Here is a 25,424-nt window from a genome sequence, read left to right as displayed (position 1 = left end):
GTCTTAATTCCAGTCGCTCTGATCCAGTTTCACCTGCAGCTGCAGCACAGTCAGGCAAATACAATCATAACATCATCGAGAATCTCCAGGCAGCATTTTTTTACAATAGTAATCTGTTTTCCACGGAAATTCGAGGTGACTTTATGAAATCTTTTGTGGAGTATCTTTCTCCAGCGTCAGGCTTGTCTGCCCGCTACTCTACTGGTGAGTGTGAATCCTTGGGGTGTGGCTTTTGTCAAAACCTCAACCTTAGGTTTTTTTTATTTTTATTCATGGCTACCTCTAGAAGCTACTGTATTTGTTACTCATTTGAAAACTGTTTATAGAACAGCCTCATAATTAAGTATCAGATCCCCGTCTTTGATCACAACACAAAGAGAGCTATTTACAGAAAAAAGTTCAAACCTCGAACTTCAGTCAGCTACCGGATGAGGATTTTCCTTCATCACCAGTGTAGAGGGTGACACATTTTACTGGTACTTAAAAGTGCATCATCTGTACTGGATAGAGAGCCAGCACTGCTTGTGATTCTAACTAGTCTGGAAACAACTGAAAGATGTTTCCTGTCCTTTAATTAGTGCAGCTCCTGTGTGATTCAGGCAAAATCAAAGGACGACCAACAGCATACACACCCACAGCGACGTGAACAATTTGCCAGTCGGTATCTCAGCTGCCGTGAGGTCCTACCTCTGCATTGGCCTCATTCAGGTGTGTGTGTGTGTGTTCACAGAAAGTGTGCGTGTGTTGTCAGAAGCTCTTCATACATCTTTCAATCACAGCGGTCTTCTGGGAGAGCTCACAGCACAGGTGCGAGGTGGGAGAAAAGGCCTGAGGGGGATCTGTGTGTTTATATGTGTCTCATTCAATCTCTACGACTCTCTCTGAAACATTTCCTCTGCGCATCTCACACTTCCAAATTAATCAACCCATGCTATATATATAGAAATATTTATTAATAACATCTGAATGGACAATTTACACAATCTGCCGTAGGTTCATAATACATCTTGTGTTTACAGTTTGATTAGTATCTCACAACAGGAGAGGAGTTTAAAAAAGACTCACAGAAAATGATGCATGCATTGTACCTACAAACACATAATAAATCGTCATTGTTATCTGTGACAGTGTCCACAAAGACAGAAACAATACTGGTAATAATCTCAGTTTCAAAAACAGACACTGGCTTATCAAAATAATTGCAGGGTGTGGTCCGAATAAAGGAAAAAAAAAAAAAAAACATGAATGCAAGTCCTGTTATGACAGGGCTCCTGCATGTGTGTTTGCAGAGATCCTCATTTCATGGCAAAGGAAAGACCAGTCACTGCTGGCAGCTGGATTCCGAATGATTCCGTTATTATTTGTTGGATTTCTTTCTAAATGGGAGCCATGTGCGATTAATATTGAAAGGCACAAGTATTTAAACTCTGGTCTCTAGCTGAATGATCAGCAACTGAAAATTCTATCATGTATTTATGTCTGACTTGGTTCTTTTTACTTCAGTCTTTATATTAGTTTTGATTAATGATAATTTCTCAGAGTTCATCCTGAGAAGAATCTGTTGACATTGCTAAGAGGTCACATGGGGGAAAAAACAAACAATTAAAAAAACATGTAATGGTTTAACCAGAATATCTAAACCACTCTTTTTGAAAAGGCATGGAGCATTTAGCAGCTAAAGAGCTGCGCACTTCCCTCACGAGTTGGTGGAGACCAAAAACCGAGCTAAAAGGAGAGTAAATGTTCTGCTTTCATAACAACTTCAAAGGATGATTATATGTCAAAGATGTGTTTTGTTGAGGCCAAGTTTAGTTGTTTGATCCAATGCCTCAAACTCTCTACAACCCATGAAACTTGGTAAACTTGCAGCATTAGAGCACTGGTTGTAATTCTGTGAGAATGTTACTTTTACCAATAGAAATGATGGTTAAATGTTTAAATAAACACAGAGCTTTCCTGTGTTTGTTCTTTTCAGTATTTTAAATAAAAAAGTATTGATAAACTCTGTGAGAATGGAGCAAAATACAGGAGCCATATCAGCAGCTGCTGCAGATAAGAATCTGCTGATGTGTTTTAAGGCTCCAGAGAGCTCTGTGTCCAGGGAGGAACCTGTCTGCACTCAGCTGACATCCTGGAGAAGACACCAGTTCTACATGTATGAACTGGCTGAGTGTTTTTGTTTTTGTACCATGGCATAAGTAAAAAATAGGTGTCTCTGACTATAATACAGTATTTGTTTTGCTTTGCAATGTGTGATTTTGTGGGCTACAGCATGGAGGACTAAAACTGACAGAACAATAACGAATAGATGACTCAATATATAATTTCATACTCTGTTAAATGCACAAAAAATAATGTTGAAAATAAATGTAGGCATTCATTTATAAAACTGAGACATTCATATCACTGTTCTAATTTGCCTCTGAGTCCATTTACCTTTGTATTAATTCAAGTAAAATTATTTTCTTATCTCTTTTTCCATTCTTATTATTAATGAATTCATTTTTGAATGTATTCATTTAAATATTTACTTCTGTATCAAGCCATTTCTTTAATGGATCAGTTTCAGTCTGATGATCACCTTGGTGATGCTTTATTCTGTTGGTAATTTTTTAAGAAGCATCAAATTACTTAGCTTCTGTGGTTAGTTGCTGATTTTCGCTTTCTTTTTTTCTCCTTTTTGTTAAGTCGTGAAGGCTACATGGTGGGAGGCATTTGTTTACTTCTAATTGACAATCTGTTCAGAGGCTAAATGTCCATCTATAGAAAATAAATCTCTTGTCCTAAGGGTTTGTGTGGTTAACATGCCAAACACTGAAATGTTGCTCCATTAGTTTACACATTGACACTTTAATGCACTTCACTTTAAAGCCTCAAGGTGTTCTTTAATTGGCACGTTACATTATCATCAATGTCCTTTCGCCGGAAGATCTTGCCCCTTCCACTGCCACCACAACACCCACCTGTGTTTCCTTTATTTTGACCACACCCCTGTCGACGACGTATGACAACTCAACATGCAGTAAATAAAACACTATGTCAGCTGCTTCACACATTCTTGGAGCAAATCCTCTTCAGCTCATATCTTTACAGGAGGTTTTCCGTGGGAAAGTCGCCCACAGAAGAAAAAAAACTTAAGTGTACACTAAGAAAATGTGCCGTCCGGCGTGGCCGCCACGGAGGACAGGCAGCAACTTTAATGATGCATGAGCGGTGCGAGTGTTTGACCCAGCCGCCGAGCTCGCAAAAGAGCGGGACGTTTTGTTGATGTAAACTGGAATGGCCATCTGTGTCGTTTCTTATTTCACCTAACTCTTACTTCATCTATGATACTTGATCACTCGCACAAATCACAAGTTTACAGCTTCACACGGTGGCCTAGAAATGTATAATTTTGGTCCACGAACTGCCATTTGCTAAAAAAAATTTAAAAAAAAGAAGCTGTTAGATAATCTCAACCTGTTAATACTGTCAGTAACAACTCTGAATGACAAAATGAAAGCGCTGTAGTAGTTCAGTTGGAATGTAGTTAAGTGTTTTTTTTGGTCGTGAAGTAAAAAGAGTGGATTAGCCTTAGCACGCCGACGCCTCGTTCAGTCTAATGACACACCAGAGTGAGTAATGGCTTTTAAGCTGATGGTGCTGCTGCAGTCGCTTGTTAGTCACACCTTAAACATAAACATTTCGGCTGGACCGATTGCAGGTCCATCATCCATCCATCTACCACCCTGAGGCTTTGCGTGTGTGTGTGTGTGTGGTCAGGGTGATGGTGGTGTCTTCAGGGAATTAGTGGATCCTCCTTGACTTCCACTCCCCACCGCTCCCTGCCCGACCCACTGGACCACAACAGAGTGAGGGGGAGAGAAAAACAAGAGAAGAGAGAAGTACGATCTCGTTAGTCTTGCAACAACTTAACGACGGAACAAAACCACACATCACAAAGAGGAGAAATCGCATCATTACGCTCAGTAGGGGTTGAATGATATCCAGCAGATTGGTATATGTCAATGTCCACAGTGAAACATTGAAATGGACGATGATACGGACATAGTATAGTATATAGTACATAGTATCTTTAGTATATTTGTACCCATCACAGCTCATCCTCACCTCCTCACCCGGTCTATTCTTATTTCCCTCCGTACTCTTTGCACTTTGTGCTCATGGGACATGACGGGAGTTTTCAACAGAGCTATCATGAGCTAGTCGCTAACACAACTCCCTGCTGGCCAGTCAGAGCTGCAGGGTGTCTGTCAGGCAATCATGTGTTTTCTGTAGGAGGTTGTTTTCTTTTTTTTTTTTGTTTTTCATAATTTAGCCTGCTCCTGCTGGCTTCCGCAATCTTACCCACCCCAGCTTTATGCAACCTCATTAATCATGATTTGCACATAAAAAGAAATGAAATACTAGTCATGGTGATGTATCTGCAGATTTTTCGGTGAATAAACTGAAAACAAAAGAAGCAGCTTAGTGAAACGGATCAACGACGATGGAAAAGCTGCACTCCGACATCAGTAGTAGAAAAAAGTAAGCAGTCATTTAAAGTTAATGAAGTCCAGTCAGGTAATTAGCCTGAGCTAGTCTCACCTCAGACTCAATGCAAAAACTTCTAGATATTACAATTTTAATAATTTATTGATTCCATATTTTCTAAACATTAAATATCTTAACTGACATGTTTTTCAAGAAAAGTTGGTCAGCAACATCATGGTGCAAAGCACAGTGGCTCAATGGTTAGCGGCAGGTTCCATTCTTACATCTGCCAAAAACATATGCAGTGTGTATTTCAAAGTAGCTGGTCCTCATAACTTGGATAGGATCAATACAGAGACAGAATTTCCCTCTGTGATCGATAAAAGAGATAAGTGATTATGCAACAATTAGGGAACAATTTGATCGACACGGTGTGGCTATTTTAAATAACAAATGAAGATGTTAAAGGTCTCAGTGGTTGATGACTGTCAGCCATCGGTATTCGGTCCAACCATACAACTAGATGAATGTTTTCACTTCACACCATCTATGGTCACTTCCGTGAGTGGCACAGCAAGACTGTCTATTTTTTTTTTTTTTTTTTTTACTACAGCATTCCCCGTAAGTACATGAATCCAAATAAATTGCTGGAAATTGTCTGTTTTATTTGCACACATGCTGGCAAACACCACCACTTCAAAGATCTGATCGCAGAGCTTGAAATGTACAAGCTGTGAAGAAGCCAAGGACTGTGTTGACCTCCAGCAGATTTTAGATTTGCTGCTTCTAAGAAGCAAACAATCTCAGGCAGAAAATATCTGCGAAATAGAGCTCTGATGGGTCGCTTGTGTCAGATGCAACGAGAGAAGCAGCTGTTCTAAAAGTCAAGGCCACTGAAGGGAAAGGAAATCTGAAAACATGGATATAATGTGCTGGCATTTCATTTTACTGGAATGTGTTCTGTGGGTGTTTGTATGTGTCTACACAGGCTAGTGCTGTAGTAGTGAGTGTATGTGATCTGCTGCATGATGCGTTCAGACACACAACACCGAGGTTACAATACTGTCACTGTGGTTGCAATAAATAACTGAAGAAAACAGACAGAAATTAATGATATTTTTTCATTTTGGACATAAGTATAAGTAGGTATCAGTTTTGTTTGGGTTTTTTTTTTGTTTATTCTTGTTTTATTTTGTAGTTATATTCTCACGTATCATGTTGTGATGTTCTACTTCAGGTCTTTATCTTTTTTGCGCATTTTTCACACTGTGTTTCAATAGGTAATCATTCCTGTTTTATTTAAACCTGTGTTTTACCCTAATCCTTTGTCCATTTGTCTGTTTTAATACTGAAGTCTAGTGTGTTTCCTCGTCTGTTTGCCGGTCCTGTTTTCTCCTAGTGTTTCACCTGTGTTCCTTGTGTTCATCCTGATTTGTACTTTTTGTTGTTTTGTTTTTTCAAGCCATTTTGCTGCCTGCCTTTGTTGGTTGAAATACAGCATTAGTTCATTAAAGCACCACTTCTTGTTAGTTTTCCTGTCTGCCTCTGTGTCTGCATTTGGGTCCTCACCATTTTTGAAAAACCTAGACAGTGGGGACACCAAAATAGACAAATGACTCAACCGTGCTCCACATCACCATTCTTTAAGTGTAAATCATGTCAAACTCAGGTCAAATTGAATTTTGACCTGGCACGGAAGTACAAGTTTATTTAAACACCAGTTAGTATGAGCAGCTCGATGCTGCTCATCGTAGGTGAACCTGTCAGAGCAATTACACACACATGGTTCAGGTGTCATGTCAGCCATGAAGCGTGTTCTCTAAAAACACCAAATATACAATGATGGCAATTTGTTCCGCTCTGTCACAGGAGTACACACAGTAAAAATAACACTGACATTAAGTCAGCCGATTGAAACATAGTTCGGATGAGACTGTCTACTAACAGCCTAAGTTATAGTCAGTCTTTGAATAGAATGTGGTCATTCTTGAGTTGTGTCAGCTGTTCTTAATATTTTCTTACTGATAACGATGAGCCTCATTCACTAATGTCCTCTTAAGAATCTTCTGAGATTCTTTCTTAAGTTGTTCTTCAGAGGTTCCTTAAGAAAACCCCACGTCAGATTCATCAACGCGTTCGTAAGCCTCAGAATTGTTCGCAGCTGTGTTCCTACATTGATGAATGCCATCTGCTACCCTATGTGCTAGCCAGTCCAGACCAGGAAGTGCTAGTCAGTCAAGCTTCTTTTGGATTTCCTTGAAACCGTTTAATTTACTCCCTCTTACCATTTTGTTAGCGCCACTCCATTTGATTTAGTTGCAGAGAAAAAGAATCTCTAAGCAAACAATCTAAGCGAGCATGTTTGCTCAATGGAATGGGACAATGAAACTCATTCAAATGGCGAATTTGTACTATTAACTCCTGTCCCAAAACAGTGTGCAAACCACTTCTTTTTTCATGGGAAGAGGAAAGGGAAGGTCTAAAATAAAAGTGAATGGTGCAACACATCTAGCAAGCCAAGCTAACTTCCTGCATTTTGGAATACCCACAGTTTTCTCAGAGGACGGCTCTGTCAAGATGGTTTGATATTACTTGTTTGTTTACTGGTTGAGCGGTTTACCGTTATTTTTAAACATTAGTTCCATTGGAATTCAATGTTTTTGCTGTGATATGTGTGTCTTAAATTGTGGCTGAGCAAGTTAAAATAACTTTTAGCTACACTGAGCCACCGCCTGTCAGAACTGCTGCAAGTGTAACTAATACAATGGATTCTGTATGTTTTTCAGAACAGATTTGTCTTCTGGAATATGATCTGAGGTGAATTTAACTGGCCCTGAAGCAGGCTGACCGAGCAGGTTACCATGGTGTTTTAGCCAGTGCCAGTCCTGTGGGATCCTGGGCTATAAACTCAAAGTCGGCTTGCGAACACACTAACCTTGAGAGCAGGCCCTGCAGTGTGCCTTTCTCTTCAGCCACTCATTCATGTGAAAAAGTGAAGGTAACCAAACTTATTGCTCTCTTCAATTCCTTTGCTTTCCACTCAATAGCATCAGAACTGGCTTGAAATGACTCTGGGGAATTCAAGAGCATTGTGTCGTTGTTGGTCTCAGTCTCAGTGTGTGTGTGTATGTGTGTGTGTGAGCGCTTGAACTTGTTGAATTATTAATGCTATCACACTGAGGTCAGAGGGTCGGTGAAGCTTACAGCAATGCTTTTGGAAAGCCATAAAAGCCTAAAGTGGAGAAGAAAACTGGGAGTGTGCACGTGTGCCAGTATATGTGCATGTATATACAATATGTGCAATTATGTGTTGAATTTAATATTAGTTTGTATGTGTAAACACTCAGATACATACAAATATTGATGTCAGTGTCATTACAGATGAGTCCTCCTTTCCTGCATTCTCTGCCCATCTGCCACCCTCTCTCAACTCAGAGTATTTCCAGTTAATGAAAACGTCTTCCACGGACAATCTGCTATTTTGCGCTACAGGTGTGTGCATATCATACTTTAAATACATATGTGGGCATAATTGTGTGTGTGTGCGTGTGTGACATAACCAGGTTCCCTCAGGAGTTCATGTGGATCTTTTAAGGAAACACAAATAAGCCATTAGTGTGGATATCAGGCCCTGCTGCTGTAGTGCAGTGCAGTGCTGCTGCTAATGGCTTCATATAAAACACAGCCAGTGAAGAGTGAACCTCGGTGTGTGTTTGTGCGTGTAAATGCTACATAAATGTCCCCAGAGACATCAAGAGAGCTCTACTAGCTTCGGCACCGTTGGCAGTATCGGGGTCACTGACCTCCCACCGATGCAGACTCTCGTCTGATAGACACAGTGCGACAGCTTGCTTTTCACTTACTTCTACAGCTTGATGCAAAACTCAGTATAACGCTGAGTGATTAACTGGGAGAAGGGGGAAGAACCTGCTGCCAAGAGGAGTCTAGATTTTAAAAGCATCTGGGCACAACCCTTACTGAAGCACAACAAAACCCTGATGGAATGTCTTGCTTCCTCCATTAGAGAGAAAACGTCAATTTAAACTGCCAAACAAAGCAGCAGCTCAGGACAGTGAGCAACCGTACAAGTGTATTTTGTTATTTGGCTGAAGAAAGGAGAACGTTAGCTGCTGTTAGATGTATCAATCACTCAAATGTGCTTCTGTTTTATGCAGCAGTGGAATGTAACCAAGGTTACTGGAGGCTTCTTCAGTTCTGAAGAAACAAGTCCAGTTGCCTTTAGCACTTAGACTGACCATGACCCGGACGACTGAGAACACTCATCAACATTTACAATTTTCAGATACTTGTATTTTACTGGAGTATTTGCATGTTCTGCTGCTTTATACTCACATACTTTACTTACATACATACTTTTTATACTTACTTACTTTATACATTTTGGAGGTAAATATTGTACTTTTTACATTTACATTTACATTTAAGGCATTTAGCAGATGCCTTTGTCCAAATACAATACAATAAGTATCTTTTAATTCACAACATTTTATTTGATATCTGGAGTCACTAGTTCCTTTGTAGATTGCATTCTGCATCAGGGCAAATGCAAATGTATTCTGTCGGTAGTTCGATTTAAAAGGAAAGAAAAAAGAAAAAAAAAGACAATAATCATAAAAGGCTGAATACCTCAGTCAATAATCAGTGGAACAACAGTACACAATATACAAACATGTACAGTACATATACGTAATCTAGTTTTGATTTGGATACTTTTGATTGGGAATAGAATGCTACAATGTTAAGTATATGACAAATATATAGATAGATATATTTGAAAGGAATCTGATCTTCTGAGGGAGTCTGTAGTAGGCAGCTGACAGCCGTGGACAAAAAGCTAGCACCTGGACCTCGAGTTAAGATTGAAATGTTTCTGCTGTGTTAAACATTGAGAATTAACTTTTACACTCAATGTTAATTCAATATCAATAAAACCAGAACTTTATGATTTTTGTGATAAACTCATGATAATGTGATCCTTTTATTTTCCCCCTGCAATCATCATGTAGTGAAAATGTGAACTGTAACACTACTGTACAATAATTAACAATATATAGGGGCCAATCTGCTAGCGTGAGGAGTGACAACACAATTGAGCTGGTATTTACATTATTTCAGAACTTTAAACAAACACCAACACTATCAGTACTATAAATACCACCTCTTGTACTAACAACTACTGTAAAGTCCTGCCACTGAACAAATCCAAGTGCCAAAGTACTGTATAAAGACAGCAAACATAAAACTGCGACGTGCTGACATGAACTTAAAATTAATTCGGTCACAAAAATTCGTCTCGACTTAAGTTATTAAAATGTTCCCGACTGCCTCTTAAATATTGGATGATATCAACGCCCCGAACGCTTGGTTATATAAATGCAGCTACATCATTCTTGAAGTTCTGAACTCTTAAAATAGACCGTGGAACTGGCTGAGCTGGTAAAGCAAATACTTGTAGCAGCCGTCATTGTCAAGCATTAGTATCACTCAGGGAAGGCAGCACACACGACTGCTGACTTGAGTCAATCTGGATGGTAACATTTTCTAAACAGACGCTCATCCTACATTAGTTGGCCTCATTTCGATTGAAATTTCATGAAAGTGGAAAGTCAGACATGTTCATTAGAGATGGAATAATATTCCTGGGGTGCTTAGCCTCCTCTAATGAGCAACACCAGACCTCCTCTGGTAAAAAAATAATGATGTCTAGAGAGAGCTCACGTCAACAGCCCTCATCACCACCAGTGTTAACAGCTAACAAGCTAGCTTCCAGCTAGCCAGTGCCCATCACATTTAGTAAGGAATGTTAAAAAACATGGCAACACATTTCTTAACAAAGCTGAAGTGAGTCTCTCTAAATCCCTCACGGAGGAGAAAAGACACGAGCAGGCAGATGCTAATACGCGTCACGGCTGGTGCCAGGCGATACATTTACAGGGACGGTGATGCACCGACAGCGTTTTATCTCCTGACCCCTTCAGCTGAATACAAATAGATTTAGCTTTGACAACTCCACATGAATTTGCATGAATCAGTCCAGCATCTGTTTTAGCGTGCTCTGTTTTTAATGAGTGTGGGCTGGATATTCAGAAATAGAAACAGCTCAGTGAATGTAGCCACCTCTCTGCGTCTCTCTCTCTGTGTAAGCTAGGTGCCTTTGTTGTGGCAATCACAGCAAAAACAATTCAAGTATATATGAGGGTTATATAATTGTTTCATCTCCATTTTAACTGTACCTCGAAATGAAAACACATGGCACAGCAACGCAGAATATGACTAATTTAGATTCTCTTTATCTGTATTTCTGTTTTGAATGTTTTGACTCGTTCCAGTTTGGAGACGCATTTGTGTGCTCTGCTGTACGTGGTGTACAAGAATGAGCACAGCCTGACCATGACTGGTGTTTATACTTATTTGAATATTCAGTTTTTTAATTGCTTATTTAGCCCAATCGGGATAATACCTTTCAATTGCTGAGCAGATCAGACGCGTGGGCGGTGATTCCAAGGTTGAGGACGAGGCAACTGATTTATTAAATATGAAATCAGACCCATTACGGTGCGTACATCAAAGGCTCTCCTCCTCCTCTCCATCAAAAGATGCTTGTTTTGTATTTTTCGTGGACATCGGCAGCGAAGGGTCATCCAATATAGAAAACATTTTTGCTTTAATGCTGATGAGATATTTCACTTTAGTCACGTTAACTGGCTGTCGGTCAGTTCAGCCCATCACGTCCACAAAGACGGTTCTCAGCAGCTATATGGAGGTCGACATTTGAGTGAGATGTCTATTTAGTTGTTGTATCAGCTGCAATGAAATCTGGGAGAGAGATTAAAGCTCCCCACAGGATCAGTGTTAATCACTTAGTTCTGATTGCATCATCAGGTCCAATATTAAATTTGTCTTATATCATGTTTCATGACAATACATGACATCCCCTTTGGCCTCAGCTTTACTTTGTAGATAGTTAGAACGTATTCATTTTATTTCATTTCATTTAACCTTTATTTTACCAGGAACATTCTCATTGATATTCAAAATATCTTTTATAGCTGGGTCCTGGGCAACATTACGGCAGACAAAGTTTGACATAAAAGAACAAACAGCAGACTTTTAACAAACAACACATTACATTACAATGAATTTACCAGCATTCAGAACCAAGACGTGTTTTCAGGGGTCCAACAGTACATAATTTCTTTCATATTCCATAAAAAAAGTCTCTTCATATGGAACTTAAGAAAGTCTTAAACTTTTGTGCACGGCCTAGGACAGGAAGGCTCTGTAGCATGAGGAACTTAAACTCAGTTTCACAACCCTGGTGTTTTAAAATGACACATAAATTAACCTTTGTCCCTTTTATAATCTTCAAAACATATCAACAACAAAAAAAAACATTTTTAAGCTGTCTCTGGAGCTGACACCAAGGAGAAGGTGCAAAAACTTTAAAAGCACTTTAACCAAAGACAGTGGGCTGTTCAACGATTCCCAACATAATTATTCTGCATGACTGAAGGCTGCAGCTGCTAAAAGTTTTGGGAGTCAGTGGAGGACACAAATAAAGAGGCAGTGGGTGCAACATGAAAAGAGAAACGTCCCTCTGTCTTGTTCTATGGTTGTACAAATAAGGCCACCTATCGTTCCAATGCAAACTTCACTGACATGTGCAGCATGGTACACTGACTTTAACATTTCAAGGGGAATATTCAGGTCAAATTTGCATGCATGTGTAAAATTAATCATAATTAATTGCGATTAAAATGTCTTACATTTCACTAAACTTGCACTAGAAAATGTCAGATTGCTAACACACTAAACTACAATGTGATTAACATCATACCTGCTTGACATCAGCATGTTAGCATTGTCACTGTGATCATGTTAGCCTGTTTACATTACCATTTAGCTAAAATTCCACTGTATTCCAAGTACAGAATCACAAAGATGCTAGCATGGCTGTAGACTATTGTCGTGCTTTAGCTCTTTTCTCTGTTGTCCAGTTGATTGCAATGAAAAGGATGTGTACATCGTGCGAGCGTTTTCAATCATAAGAGTGATATTATGAAACCCATTTTAAAACATGAACAGATATTAATGGCATCAGTACACAGAGCAGCCCGTACCTCTATGAGTGGGTGCCAGTGTGCAATGGGCTTCCGTGGGTACGTCAGCATCTCGCTCCAGTGGTCTCGCCCCAGACTCTCGGCCTCATTGCCCACCCTGCACACTCCGATCACTTCATTATGTCCAACCCTGGGGGACAAAAAGAAGAGACCAAAATGTTGAATCAGTTAATGTACTGTAGATAAAACTGACATACTGTAGGCCCATGGCTAACTTACTGACCGATCATAGTCCATGACAGCTATGAGCAGGCTGATCTGGTCGATGTTCTCAGGAGGAACATCGAACACAATGGCTTCATTGTACACCGGGTTCAAAGTGTTCCGCTTGGTCGACGTCTTCCTCTTCTTTAGCCTCCGGCCGTCACACATCAGCGACACCTTCACATACGGATCTGGAGAGAGGCAACATGTGGCAAGTTCAATTTGGATGCAATGACGTGTCGGCATGGGAAGCCACGAAACAAACAAACAAAGCACGACACACTTCATGTGTATAATCGACTATACCACCCCTTCACGGGAACGCTGCATTCAATCAGCACCCACCTGAAGCTCCAGTGATGTCCATGGCTTTGAGATTTCTGGCTTTGATCATGGTGATGGTGAGCCTGCCAGCCGTGGGGAGATAGCACAATGAGAACATCAGCTCTCCCAGGTCCACATTGTCCTGAAAAGAAATACATAACATTTGTATCTCAGTACTGTCCGTTCTCCAATGTACAACATTCCATAGATAAGCTTTGACTGGAAGTATCACATCAGTTTGGAGCAATCCCCATGCTGAGCATCACATGAAAAACAAGAATCTGACCAGGAGAAATAAAGAGAGTCACTCTAACTCTCCAACACATGCAATATACTCGAAAGGTTTAATGATCGATCATAAGATCAGTGGATTAAGAGAAAAAAAGTACGCTAGAGTATGACTCTGGCATCACGTGCCATTTTTTGATGACCTTTACAGAAAGATACCGATGTTTGTTGTCATCATATCTCATCAACGCATCTAAGCAATGGAAAATGACTAAGTACATACACCCAAGTACTGGAATTTTGGGCTCCTTTACTCAAGTATTTCCATTTTCTGCTACCTACATATAAATATTCTCCTGCATTACAGAAGGAAATATTGCACCTATTGCACGGCATCACATTCACCTGAAAGATTAATGATTCTTGAACAACATGGTCTTTTACAAGAAAACCACAACCTGTTCTCACTCTAAAAACACATCAAATGAAGCAGCCTGGTTCAGTTTGACACCATGGTTACCCCTCTCACTTCTTGAAGCTCCCCTCTACTGCAGTAGTATTAAGAGTGAGAAAAGCCTTAGTCTACGGGTGACCGGATGGGTCATCCAGTGGACTTTCTGGAGAGCAGGTGTTGCACCATGTTGTGACCAAGAGTGAAGAGTGTTTTGTTTTTAAATGCTGTTACTTTTGTAAGTTGACGTACGTAGATGATGTAAATCACAGATGATGTACTTGTACAGAGCTTACGTTACATAATGTGTGCTTTACGTTACCCAAAAGATCTTGGCCAGGTTAAACCTATCCTAGTGGTTTTAATGCATATACCTAACCAAAATGTTTTAGTGAATGAACCTAAGTAGTTAGAGTGTCTAAACATAAGTGCGACCGATTGACAATAACAAGGCCATAATGTGTCATGTAATATGTGCACTGTTAGTCAGTCAGATTTATTTTGTATTATGTATTTTATCGTGCACATGATGTTTTATTGTTCACATGCGAGCTGATGTAAAACTGAAGCTTCAGGTGGAGCGTCATAGATTGAGCGAGAACTCCCAACAAGACAAGTGTTTAAGATAGAACACGGTTTCCAGCCAATTTGGCTTGCAACACCTCATCTCAGAGCAGTGTGTTGGGGCATATTATCGCTAAAACTGTTTTGGTTGTTACACACACATACACACACACACACAGACGCTTTGCAAAACATGTGGCTGAAGAAAAGAGGATATAATCTATCCCTGGCTGTAACCAGTACAGAGGCATAAAAAAACTCTACAGGGTGCCTAAGAGGCATGAAACTCAATACCATTATAAAGCTGCTGTACAGGTTAAAACGGCACCCCGTCAAGGAAATTCAGAGGTTTTTCTTTCCTTTTCAAAGTCTCAGCTGGTGCTACCACTTGACTTGCCAATTAGCAAGGAGTGTGGGACTTCTAGGCTTGAAAAAAATAACTTGGGTAAGGGTTTATCACTTAATACAAAGCAGGTTAAGGTGCAAATTGAGGTTCAGTAACAGTTGAGACAAATTGCTGAAAACCAGGGGGTAGAATCGACAGAAGGCACGGTAGAATACGTTACGCAAGCCTTTACACATCTGATACGGATCATGACTGTGACACCTCGGGGAGAAAAAAAAAAACCTTCTAATCACATCGGGGCATGACTCATCATTAACCAGCATGTTTCCTGTTGCAGCCATGTCGCAGGTTCCCTAACATTTAAATGTGATGAAACCTGGCTTCGGTTGTTTGGATATTTACTACGCCCGCTTTCCCTTTCAGAACGTCCCCGCCCTCACAACGTAACTCCAGCCACACAAATGCCAAGCTCGCATGCCAATTAACACGTCTGAAAATAACGCGTGATGGTGTGAGAGCGAGTGTTGTGTTTATGAGACGGGCACTCAGAAGAGATCTTACTGGAGGAACTCTAATTCTAGCATTTACACTTTCTCCCACACATCAAGCTGACACAGGCTGACATACAGCTCGCTGTTAAAGAATCCTGAATAGCCAGTGGGGGAAAAAAGCAAACGATTGAACAACATTTTGGATCATTAATCATAACAAGGGATTTAGAAAGGAAACATCACTTCACAGATGTGGATCCAGCTGTTTCGGCATCTGCATTCACATGTCTCTCTTCTAATATTACAAAAAGCTTCTCTCGCTACTCTGAATTGAGCTGCTTTTTGTTTCCTCGGACATGGTTAACACAACTATCTGATGCTTTCCTAATGCATGCTGTCCCACCATTGATTAATACACAGGAAGTTAATGATTTTGCACTTAGTCTTCGCCAGAAGTAACCAATTAGCTAGAGAGCCTAGTTAAAGGTCAGATGTAGTGGTTATACTGGAAAATCACTGTCTCACTTAGACATCAATATGTCTCCTACTGATGCTGATTAAGATTAATTGGACGGGTGGCACACACACACAAACACACACACGCACACAAGCACACACACACACACACAGACACACATGTTAGGATGCTGCTGCTCTGGGTGTTGTGCTCAAAATCCCTGAAAATCAAATTGAACAAAATGAGTTGATTCATCACAGATGTCAGTATCTGCGCTCCTGCAAGCATGCAAGCATCAACTCACACATATGCACACACACACACGCACAGATGCACACAAACAGAGTCGTCCAGGATCCGTGACATTCTGACTGTGTGGTGACTTGAGTTATCACACGGATAGCTGAGGCAGAATTCGCCGCTGACGCTTCATCATCATTGTTACTTTGAGCCTCGGGTGTTAATGATTTACAGGTTATGATGTCTCCGAGGTGTGACACACGGATGGATTTAGCAGGAATGCGCGCTTATGAACACAAACAAGAAGGCACTCTCAGCGGCGGATCAGCAAACCCTTCAGCCCTCCACAGATAATATGATATCCTTTTCCCATCACACACACACACACACACACACACACACACACACACACACACACACACACTCAACCAGCACATTAAGTTTTCAGACTTGCTGCTCACTACTCTTATGAGCACTCAAATCAAGCCTGCGGTCAGGATTATGGTCACTTGTGCTCAGACAATGAAATTAGAGCGGTGCTCTGAAGCACCCCAATAAAGCAGAGAGTGAGTGTGGACAGTCCATCTTCTCCAATTATAATACGAGCACCTTCCCTCCCTCAGGAGCTGCCGGCTTCATCTACAAGCATCTCTTGCTGCGTCTTTAATAATAACGGGCTCGGCCTATCTAGATCTACCTCCGCTCCTCTCTTTCTCAGTCTTTTTTCCCCTCCTTCTTTACAGGGCTTTTTGAAAGTGTCATGTTTAACGTGTCATTAGGAAAATCGCGTGATTCCTTGAGCAAAGACGAACAAAGAAGTGCAGCAAAAGAAGCAAATGTGTTGAGAAAAACAAACCTGGCCTGACACATTGTGAAATGGAGTCAATTGCAGTTATCTAGTAAAGATATCAGCATTGGAACTATACTAAGAGACTTACAAGAGATTTATCCAAAAAAAAGACCGGTTAAAAGTATTATTATGCATTTGAATGGCCATTTTTCTCTTATCCACCTCAGACACTGGATACAGAGACACAATTTGCTTGGCTTCAGTTGGCAGCGGAGCACACAGAATTATTTTACAGTATGTCATTTGGACACAGTTGTACATTTCACAGGCCGAGTACTCGTCCTGACCGATAATATAAACTTCATGTACACACTTGATGGATTTTCTCTTTACATCACACAGTGTAAAACACAATATTGTGATTGGCATGCCCAAGACCCAATAGCCATCCAACAGCACAAAGCAGCAATAATCCAAATGAAGACAGCCACTGTCCTGATGCATGCATAACTGCAAATCAGTTCTCCAGAAAGAGGATCAAGTCAGGACACCCGTTGCCCAGTGAGGGCACATTGTCACATTTTCTTGCACATTGGGCCACAGAGGTCCATTTGTCATTTTTGATCTACCATATGGTCGGAGCATCCAAGACGACAAGTTTGGGGTGTTTCTCCAAACATGGAGACATTATGGGGTTGATAGTATTTTTTTTTTAAATGCAGTTTGAATAACAAAATAACTGAAGTGAGTTGCCTCAGTAGAGAAGTATGAGGACAAAAGGCAGGCATGAGAGATTTTGATCGGCTCACTTTTACGCTGGAGATCCCATTACACAATGGCCAATTAACAGTCTAATGTTTCTGCCTGGTTGAACATGGCGGAAGTAAATAAATCTCTGCCGAGGATGGACTGTATAGATGAATACACCCTGGCAGAATCAGGTTAGGCAGCAAGATCCTTCGTTACTCTCCGTGAAGAATACTGGGACGGTTGCACACAAAACTTTGTGTGTAGCTGATCTGTAGTTCAGACAGTATCTGAATGGAGCAGCTTAATGTTTAAGTACTCCAAAAGTAGTTTCAGCTTCTACATTTTCGCTGATAAAACCAGACCAAACCACCTGATTGGATTTCACTTTAAAATGTCTTAGATTGTCTAAACAGAGGTCTAAAATATGCTCTACACTTACTTCATTTGTGTATCTAATATCCTATGTATATTTCTAATGTGTAATATGTTCAGGACCTCCCTGTGACTCCATTCTTCTTCTCACCTACAGAATCATATTTCTCATTTATTGAACGAGGGCAAATGGCAGGACAAGTGCTTGTTATATTGTCCCATTTGTCATTGTTGGGAAATAGGAACCTCATTCACTGAATTAACGACACACACACACACACACACACACACACACACACACACACATCCCATTTATCAAGGCCCTAATTACAGGCCAACCAGGCTGCAGTCGATAGTATTGACTGGCCCAGAAGGAGCTGCAGGTTACAGTGTCTCTGAGCTCTTCATTGTCTTCGTCTCCAGAAAAATCTTGCTGAGGAGAACGCAGGCAGGAAAGTACAGTATGTGTGATTACATGATAGATATCAAAAAGCAAACTGAATGTAGCTGTGCAGTCGGTAGACAAGCTGACAACCAAAATAATTAAGTTCACTATATCTGCACCAAGATGGAGCAAGACATGAGGGAACTGCTCACTGGCATATAATCAATAGTGAACATCTCAGGAAATGATGCATGTAAGTGGCTGGTTATTACTGACTCCACACTGAGTCAGATGGTTTACTGGATGGTCCATAACAAGGTAGAGCTGAGATGGGAGTCTGGAGAGTTTCCTCCAATTGTGCTGACTCATTTCCAAAATAGCAACAACAGCTAACTCTCTTGAGACTCAAAGGGCAAAGGTCTGATGCTAATTGTTACGTCAATTCTCTACAGAAGACATTTTCAAAAAAAAAAAAAAAATACTAAAACAACTAACATTTAAAATGTTAAATACAACCTGGCTGTTTAATTAGCATTAGAGACGATCGACACCCAGCGGGGGAAATCTGTGAAATGTACAAGTTTCTTTTGCCAAATATCTCAGTGACATTGACCTGTACTGACCCGTAGCTGCTCAGAGCTACAGGCTAATGCTAGATCAAGCCAGGATACAGTCAGTAGCAGTTACAGTAGCTTGACGACCTTCCTTCATTGTTCTCTGTACAATGTTGTTTACTCTCCCCTGGCATTTTGCAACTGTACTTCTCTTTCTGTTTTTTCAGTATTATGCTGTGCTCATTCTCTAGTGTAGCTGGGGAACAAGAACCACTTTTAAGAAAAGCTCATTTGTCCCACAGACATGGCTTGAAAGGTTCTGTTTCTGTGCCTGAAAAATGTCCCAACATCTCTTAATCAAATATCCAGTGGTCTCATACTTACAAATGTTGAAACACTGTCTAGAACAGTGGTGTCTGGCTTTGCAGCCATTATATGACATATATTGTAGAAATGTTGACATGGTATCTTTACGATGTATACATTTACCGTATGTGTGGTTTGTGTGCAATGCCAGCATTTCATTCTGACGACTGGGCTAATCATTTCCTATATTGAGCTAGCTGCTAAGTTTCTAAGGGGACGATAGGAGAGTCTTTTTAAAAGAATACATTCAACAAATTCAACAACTGTCGTCCAACCATTCACAGTTTATACCCCAACAGGGAGGGGTTAGGTGACATTTAATACACTGTTTCTATGCATTTAAAAAAACCCTGCTGTGACTTGGCAGTAATGTCAGTAATTCATAATGGCTTTTCTCTGACTGCAGGACACCATGCACCCCATGGATACCATGAAGGCACGGGGGAGCTAGAGAGCTAGGATTCATTAATGTGAAATTATCGTTAATTAGGTCTATTTCTATTTCTATTTCTTAATGCCACAGGTGCGCCATGGGACGATAGAGCGAAGGACAAATCCAGCGCAGACTCGAACGGGATTCGTTCATGACCCAGCTGAGGTACATGCGGTATCCAGAGATGCATTTAATTACTGTTTCAGTAATTAATGTTGTGTGGATTAACAGAGAGGTACTGTGGTTACATCACGAATCCACACAGAAGCTCAGTGCCATGGTTGAGGTTGAGGTTTATTTAAATTCACAAAAGGGATGTGCCACACTGTAAACACTAATTAACTGGTCTTAGTAAAAGTATAGCCTGACAAGTTCAGGCACTACAGATGATGTTCTGACAGTGTCTGCCGACTGACCTCATAATGTAAACCCCACCGGGGAAAAACTAATTTAATCATCTATAAGCATGCAGCTTGGAAATATGTGTATGTTGCAGTCCAGTACATATGGCCTGGGATGGCTCAAGGCTCGTTCTGTGCCTGGAGCCATGATTAATGCACACAGACTGGAGACTGGACCAGCACAGGGTCCCTCCCTAGAATCCCAAGGGAGGTAACCTAGTTCTGCTGGTGATGCCGAGATAGAGGGAGAGAGGAGAAACTTCTCATTTATACATTGATTTAGAACTCCCCGAAAGATGAATGGCGCTGGGACCTCAACACAAACAGAAGCACACATGCAAATATAGATCAGATTGGAACAACGCCCGCTGTTATCGCTGTGTTTTGGACTGTCAAGGACTGAACAGTTAATCGAGATACTGTCTAATTTGCAGGTTGGCCGAGTGTTGTATCTAAATCTCTGGAGCGGCAGGATTTGGATGAATGCAGAATGTGTCACAGCTCGGGGTGGACGTCTCTGGACACCTCACAATTTAATTTCATTGCAATTCAGAGGGCTAGAGTGTGATTGGAAAACAATTATCAATGCATCTTGACGATCACACTTGCTCCTTTTCATCAGCATATTCCTAATAACTCATAATTAAACAAAAATGAAACACATGCTAACATCCATTTTAATTTACCATTCAACTGGTTCAGCTGTAAGGAATAGCCCGGTCTTACAAAATTGTTACAGGTAATGCTGAAATAAGATGGCGGTGCTGTATAGACACCCTGGTTTCCTAATCATATACTCCAGACAGAACATGTTTGTGTGGTTCAGACCCCAGGAGACAGAGAACATGAGGTGCAAAAATGACCATTTGCACTTATATCAGGTTGTAATTACAATATCCTTCACAATCAGCAGACTAATAAGAACCAACATGTCCCTCTATTTTTCAGGTTTAAGCATTATCAATTCCTCACATCTTGTGATTGGCTCTGTCTAATTAATATTTTATGCATATTCACAGTAAATGTATTTAAGACTGTGGGGGAAGGGGACAGATGGGGAGATGGAGTCACAGATTGAATTTGGTAGGAGTTGGCCACGGTTTAAGAATAAATGTTTAATAAACACTAACAGCGAGATTTTTTTTTGCGTGTGTGTGTCTGTGTGTGTTCATTGTGTTACACTAGAGCACATCTGACTTGATCCACACCTACCAGAGTGAGAGATGAAGCAAGTAACTGTGGTTATAAATGTAACCCTCCTTTATGGATGGCTGACCTGGAGGTTGGAGAGACATGTACAATCAATTGGATAAATGTTACCTAATATAAATGACCAGCCAGGTGTTAATGTGTTCATCTGCTAATCTGTTACAAATAACAGGAGAAACATATCAAATATAACAGTGAATCCCTTTACACATCATTTAGAAACATTCTAAAAGAAGCAACAGTTACAATATTAAAAAAGACAATTAATCTTTACTCTCTATTCAAACTGCAAAAGTGAACTGGTGAAAAACATGTTCTCTTGGTTCGAAAGAGAAAGTGACCTAAACTTGTTTCAAAGTAAACACATCATCTCCATCTGCTGATGGATGTCTTTGTTGGGTAAATTGACGATAATAAAGGATTATATTTAGAAAGTGGACGCCCCCAGGCTTAGACACAGGAGACAAGACGGCTATAGTTCAAAAGTTTGATGCCTCAGAGGAGGATCTAACCTATTTATGCTGACCTTATTTAGCTGGGAATATGCTGTTGGATGTTGTTTAAACAATATTTATGAACCAGCAAGAGTAGTATTGTGTGTGTGTGTGTGTGTGTGTGTGTGTGTGTGTGTGTGTGTGTGTGTGTTTATCCCACTGGGTCTTTGCATGACTCTAGTTAGCAGGAACAGGTCAGATCTGGCGTTGTGCTGACCGCACTAACGATCATTTTCTCGCTTCTTCATCTTTCTTTGCTTTGAGCTTAATAACTTGACGAGCAGCAGCTGTAAGTTACAAAGTCAGGCAGCGGTGGCCACATGTCAGACACCAGGGGTAGGTCCCTGAAACACTTTCTGATGTGCCTCATTTCTGCTGCTTTGATAACATTTTCAAGGCTTTCTTGGCAACATGAAACATGACATAACCTCATACAAATAATAAGCATAATATATATGAGTCATACTTAAATGTATTGAAAACAGCATCATGTTAGACATAGTGTTTTAATGACTGCGTGGGTGTTGATGTAGGAAAGAAAATGGAAAAATGTCCAACTTCCACAGTTTAGGTTTAAAATCATAGACATAAAACTGACATGCAGTACAGTTTATTTACAGTATTTTACAGTTCATTTGGCAGACCCTGACACATTTCTAGCCACAAACTGATTTCTCTGGACCTTATTTTCCTCTGAGAACAGCTTGATTATTAGACAGTTATTGAATAAAATAATATTGATGTATTATTATATTTGTTTTATCACATTATTAACATTGAACATGTTAGTCTTAGTACACATTTCTTCTCCAAAAACTACATAATGTCCTTTTAAAGCGATCTGGTGACAATTAATGTCTTAGTAGCGCAGCAACCCTCTCTGCTCTACCATATTCTGTACACAAACACTGATAAAAGCAATAAAACGTTCTTCACTGGCATGTACTACTTAAATACACATCAAAAACTCAAAGCGACCAGTACATGCAAATGATTACAAAGTTCGCTATGTGTGTTAAGCGTGCGCTCAGGCTGATGTGCATTCAGTATGAAGAGGATAGAGGATGATGGCACTGGATGAGTTGAACAGGTCTTTGGTCATCCACTATAGTATGTGATAAATTCCAATTTTTTGACCCAATGTCAAATCATAGTGTTTTTCTAGTGGTAAATCCATTTGAAGCATTGCCATCAGCTCTCTGCTGTTACTTGGACTATATCACTCAACAAATTTGGTTATGGACTTGGCTGAAGGTTTCTGTGAACATTTGCTATGATTTCGGCAAAACCTCCGTCAAGTATCACTACTCTGGTTCGAAAACTTTGCCCCATACGCGATGGATCAATACTTTGACATGGTAGAGGTAGCTTAGTAGGAATACCAAACACTGAAAATCCTTGGAGAACAAGTGGTACAGAGGTTTCACAGAGACGCACCTCAAACTGAGGGTGATCAGAACACTATCTCTCTATAAAAGCAAGAAATCTCTGTCTGGCTGTGTGTGTGTGCCTCAAATATCTCTGCAGATCAGGATCAGACTGACCTGAGATTTTCAACATGGCTGCTGCGTGGTTTGAGGGTGTGCAATGTCGGATTTGTTTGGACTACAATTATACCGTTAATAAATGATTTCATAAATGATTTACCAATTCCGCTAGCACTGTCAACCACAGCATAGTCACAGTGGCACCAGAGCCACCATCACTGCAGAGCTCACCCCACGATGCACCTTGAGAAACAAGCAGATTTATACATGCAGCTGTGCGAGCTGGACGGGATTTTGCCGGTGGTTTGGTCCCGTTCTGTGCATCTAAACTGACTGTTGTAGATTAACGAGACTAAACGAGTCCGGACCTACTCCGTTCGGGTCTGAGGAGATCCGAATACGCGAGGAAGCTGTGAACAAATTGTAACAGTCCTGCTCACTCACTCACCCACAATTCAGGCCTACAGATCTCACTCTATACATTCAAATGCAAATCCAATAAGTATATATTAGCTTGTCTGCACTAAATCAACTTTTTAGTTGTTCTAATACCAGCAAAAATACAACCTGCCTATAAAACCTGTTCCAAGGTCAGAATTCTTTTCACAAGGACAAATATAGCTGTTTCCTCCATCTGAGCGGCACAACAAAGAGAACACACAAGAAACATTAATTAAACTAGCAGCTGACAGTGCTGGCCTCATTTTTTATGTTAATTGTTTAAAGTTGCCAAGCCACGTATCCTCGGCCTTGACTCAGTTGTCTACCTGACATGAGCATCTGTTTTTCAAAATGTGCAATGTTAACGAGTACCTTGTGATAAAAGAATTAGACTCAAGGGAATCTGTCTTTTCCCAGGCTGAGTAATGAACTTGTAAAAAGGCTGCAAGATGCTCAGTCTCTTGAAATATTAGCACCAAAAAAATCATATTGAAGCTGACGTACACACAAAACTAAAGGTTGATATAGTTTTAGTTCCTCAGGGGTAGTAAAGCATCATGATGATCAACAGTAAGAGCTCTGGGGAAATGATGGGTACAAAATAAACTCCCGATGGGTGCTTCAGAAACACACAACTGAATGAGAAAGTCTACTGACTACTGACATACACTGAAACACTCACTCGAGTAATTTTCTGTTGTTTAATAGTGCCGGCTGTGCATAACTACAGAACTCCACAGATTACATAATTGATAAAAGATGAGGTTGCAGATATGTGGGAACATATGCAATGAGGTTCTAAACTTTGCCCTGTTCACAGTGAAGCAATGCTTGCATGTGATGGGGGTGGGAATTTTTTACTGGGAAACCAATGACTGACTTTCAACACCAGTCTAGATACTGCTACAGAAGAGTACACCCCCTGAAGGCAATGACCCCCCCTTGTGGGACTATGCATCCATCCACACCACTAAAATAATTCAGAAATGGCTTGAGGAATGTGACAGCTTAAATCATCAATCAAACCGCAGAACCACCTAGATCCTACTACAACTGAGCATCCATGGGGCATGCCGTACATAGTCCAATCCACAGAGGCCCCACCTCGCAACCCACAGAGCTAACATCAACCACAACATTAAAACCGTTGGGACCCATCGGCCACAGCAACTGTTGGATGTTGTGGTTAATTTGGGTCTTGTTGGTTGGTTGGCCGTTTTTGTGGTGTAGATGGGTACATTGTCCTGCTTGACGGGGCCACTGCTATCAGGTGATACTGTAGCCATGATGGGGTGTACTTGGTCTAGAGCAGTGTTTAGATGGGTGTTACATGTCAAAGAACCCCGGATGAATACCAGGACCCAAGCTATTCTGATAGAAAAATATAATTGTAAGGAGAAGTTCAGTTCACCTGTCAGTGGTTTTAATGTTTTGGCTGATCAGTGTTAATGTAGTGGAGTAAAAGTGGAATATTTTACACCAACGTGTAGTGAAGTGGAAATATAAAGTCGCAGAAAATGGAAATAGTCAAGTAAAGCACAAGCACCTCAAACATACACTTATGCAAAAGTAATAAGTTACATTCAGTCACAGATTTAAGTAGGTAAATACCCCTAACATATATGAACCAGTACACTTGTGACTGGTTGTAATTATGTTCTATGTTAATGTTTGCGAGCTACTGTTTTTATCAGACTGTGGATTATTTTTATTTTTTTTCCCAGTCTAGTTCTGTCTTACTGATAATTTCTGCAAATGTTGTTATGTATTGAGGTGACATTCTGCACATAGCATCCATAAACTATCCACTGACACGCTTTGCT

General features: G+C 40.5%; 1 protein-coding gene and 2 long non-coding RNA genes across 4 annotated transcripts in view; 2 read left to right on the top strand and 1 right to left on the bottom strand.

Moving 5' to 3' along the window:
- Positions 1-936: 936 nt before the first annotated feature.
- The window catches only part of syt9b (synaptotagmin IXb), a 45,251-nt gene continuing 20,763 nt past the window's right edge, over positions 937-25,424 (bottom strand). Inside the window, exons 5-8 of one of the 2 annotated variants that reach the window (XM_037108218.1) lie at positions 13,164-13,284; positions 12,838-13,009; positions 12,615-12,744; positions 937-3,836 (exon numbers count right to left, since the gene is read on the bottom strand). In XM_037108218.1, the coding sequence (XP_036964113.1) occupies positions 3,759-3,836; positions 12,615-12,744; positions 12,838-13,009; positions 13,164-13,284 (501 nt within the window). In that variant the 3' untranslated portion in view covers positions 937-3,758. The remainder of the gene's footprint in view (positions 3,837-12,614; positions 12,745-12,837; positions 13,010-13,163; positions 13,285-25,424) is intronic. The other variant, XM_037108219.1, reaches the window with a different exon arrangement.
- On the top strand, positions 7,225-8,005 carry LOC119024963. The gene is made up of 2 exons (XR_005076656.1): positions 7,225-7,471; positions 7,855-8,005. It is a non-coding gene; the product is annotated as an uncharacterized LOC119024963 (long non-coding RNA).
- On the top strand, positions 19,608-21,107 carry LOC119024964. The gene is made up of 2 exons (XR_005076657.1): positions 19,608-19,734; positions 20,405-21,107. It is a non-coding gene; the product is annotated as an uncharacterized LOC119024964 (long non-coding RNA).

This window comes from Acanthopagrus latus, chromosome 8 (assembly GCF_904848185.1).
Source record: "Acanthopagrus latus isolate v.2019 chromosome 8, fAcaLat1.1, whole genome shotgun sequence".
Classification (NCBI taxonomy): domain Eukaryota; kingdom Metazoa; phylum Chordata; class Actinopteri; order Spariformes; family Sparidae; genus Acanthopagrus; species Acanthopagrus latus.
Note: the sequence above shows the minus strand (reverse complement) of the source record. Positions and strands in the feature narration are given on the sequence as shown.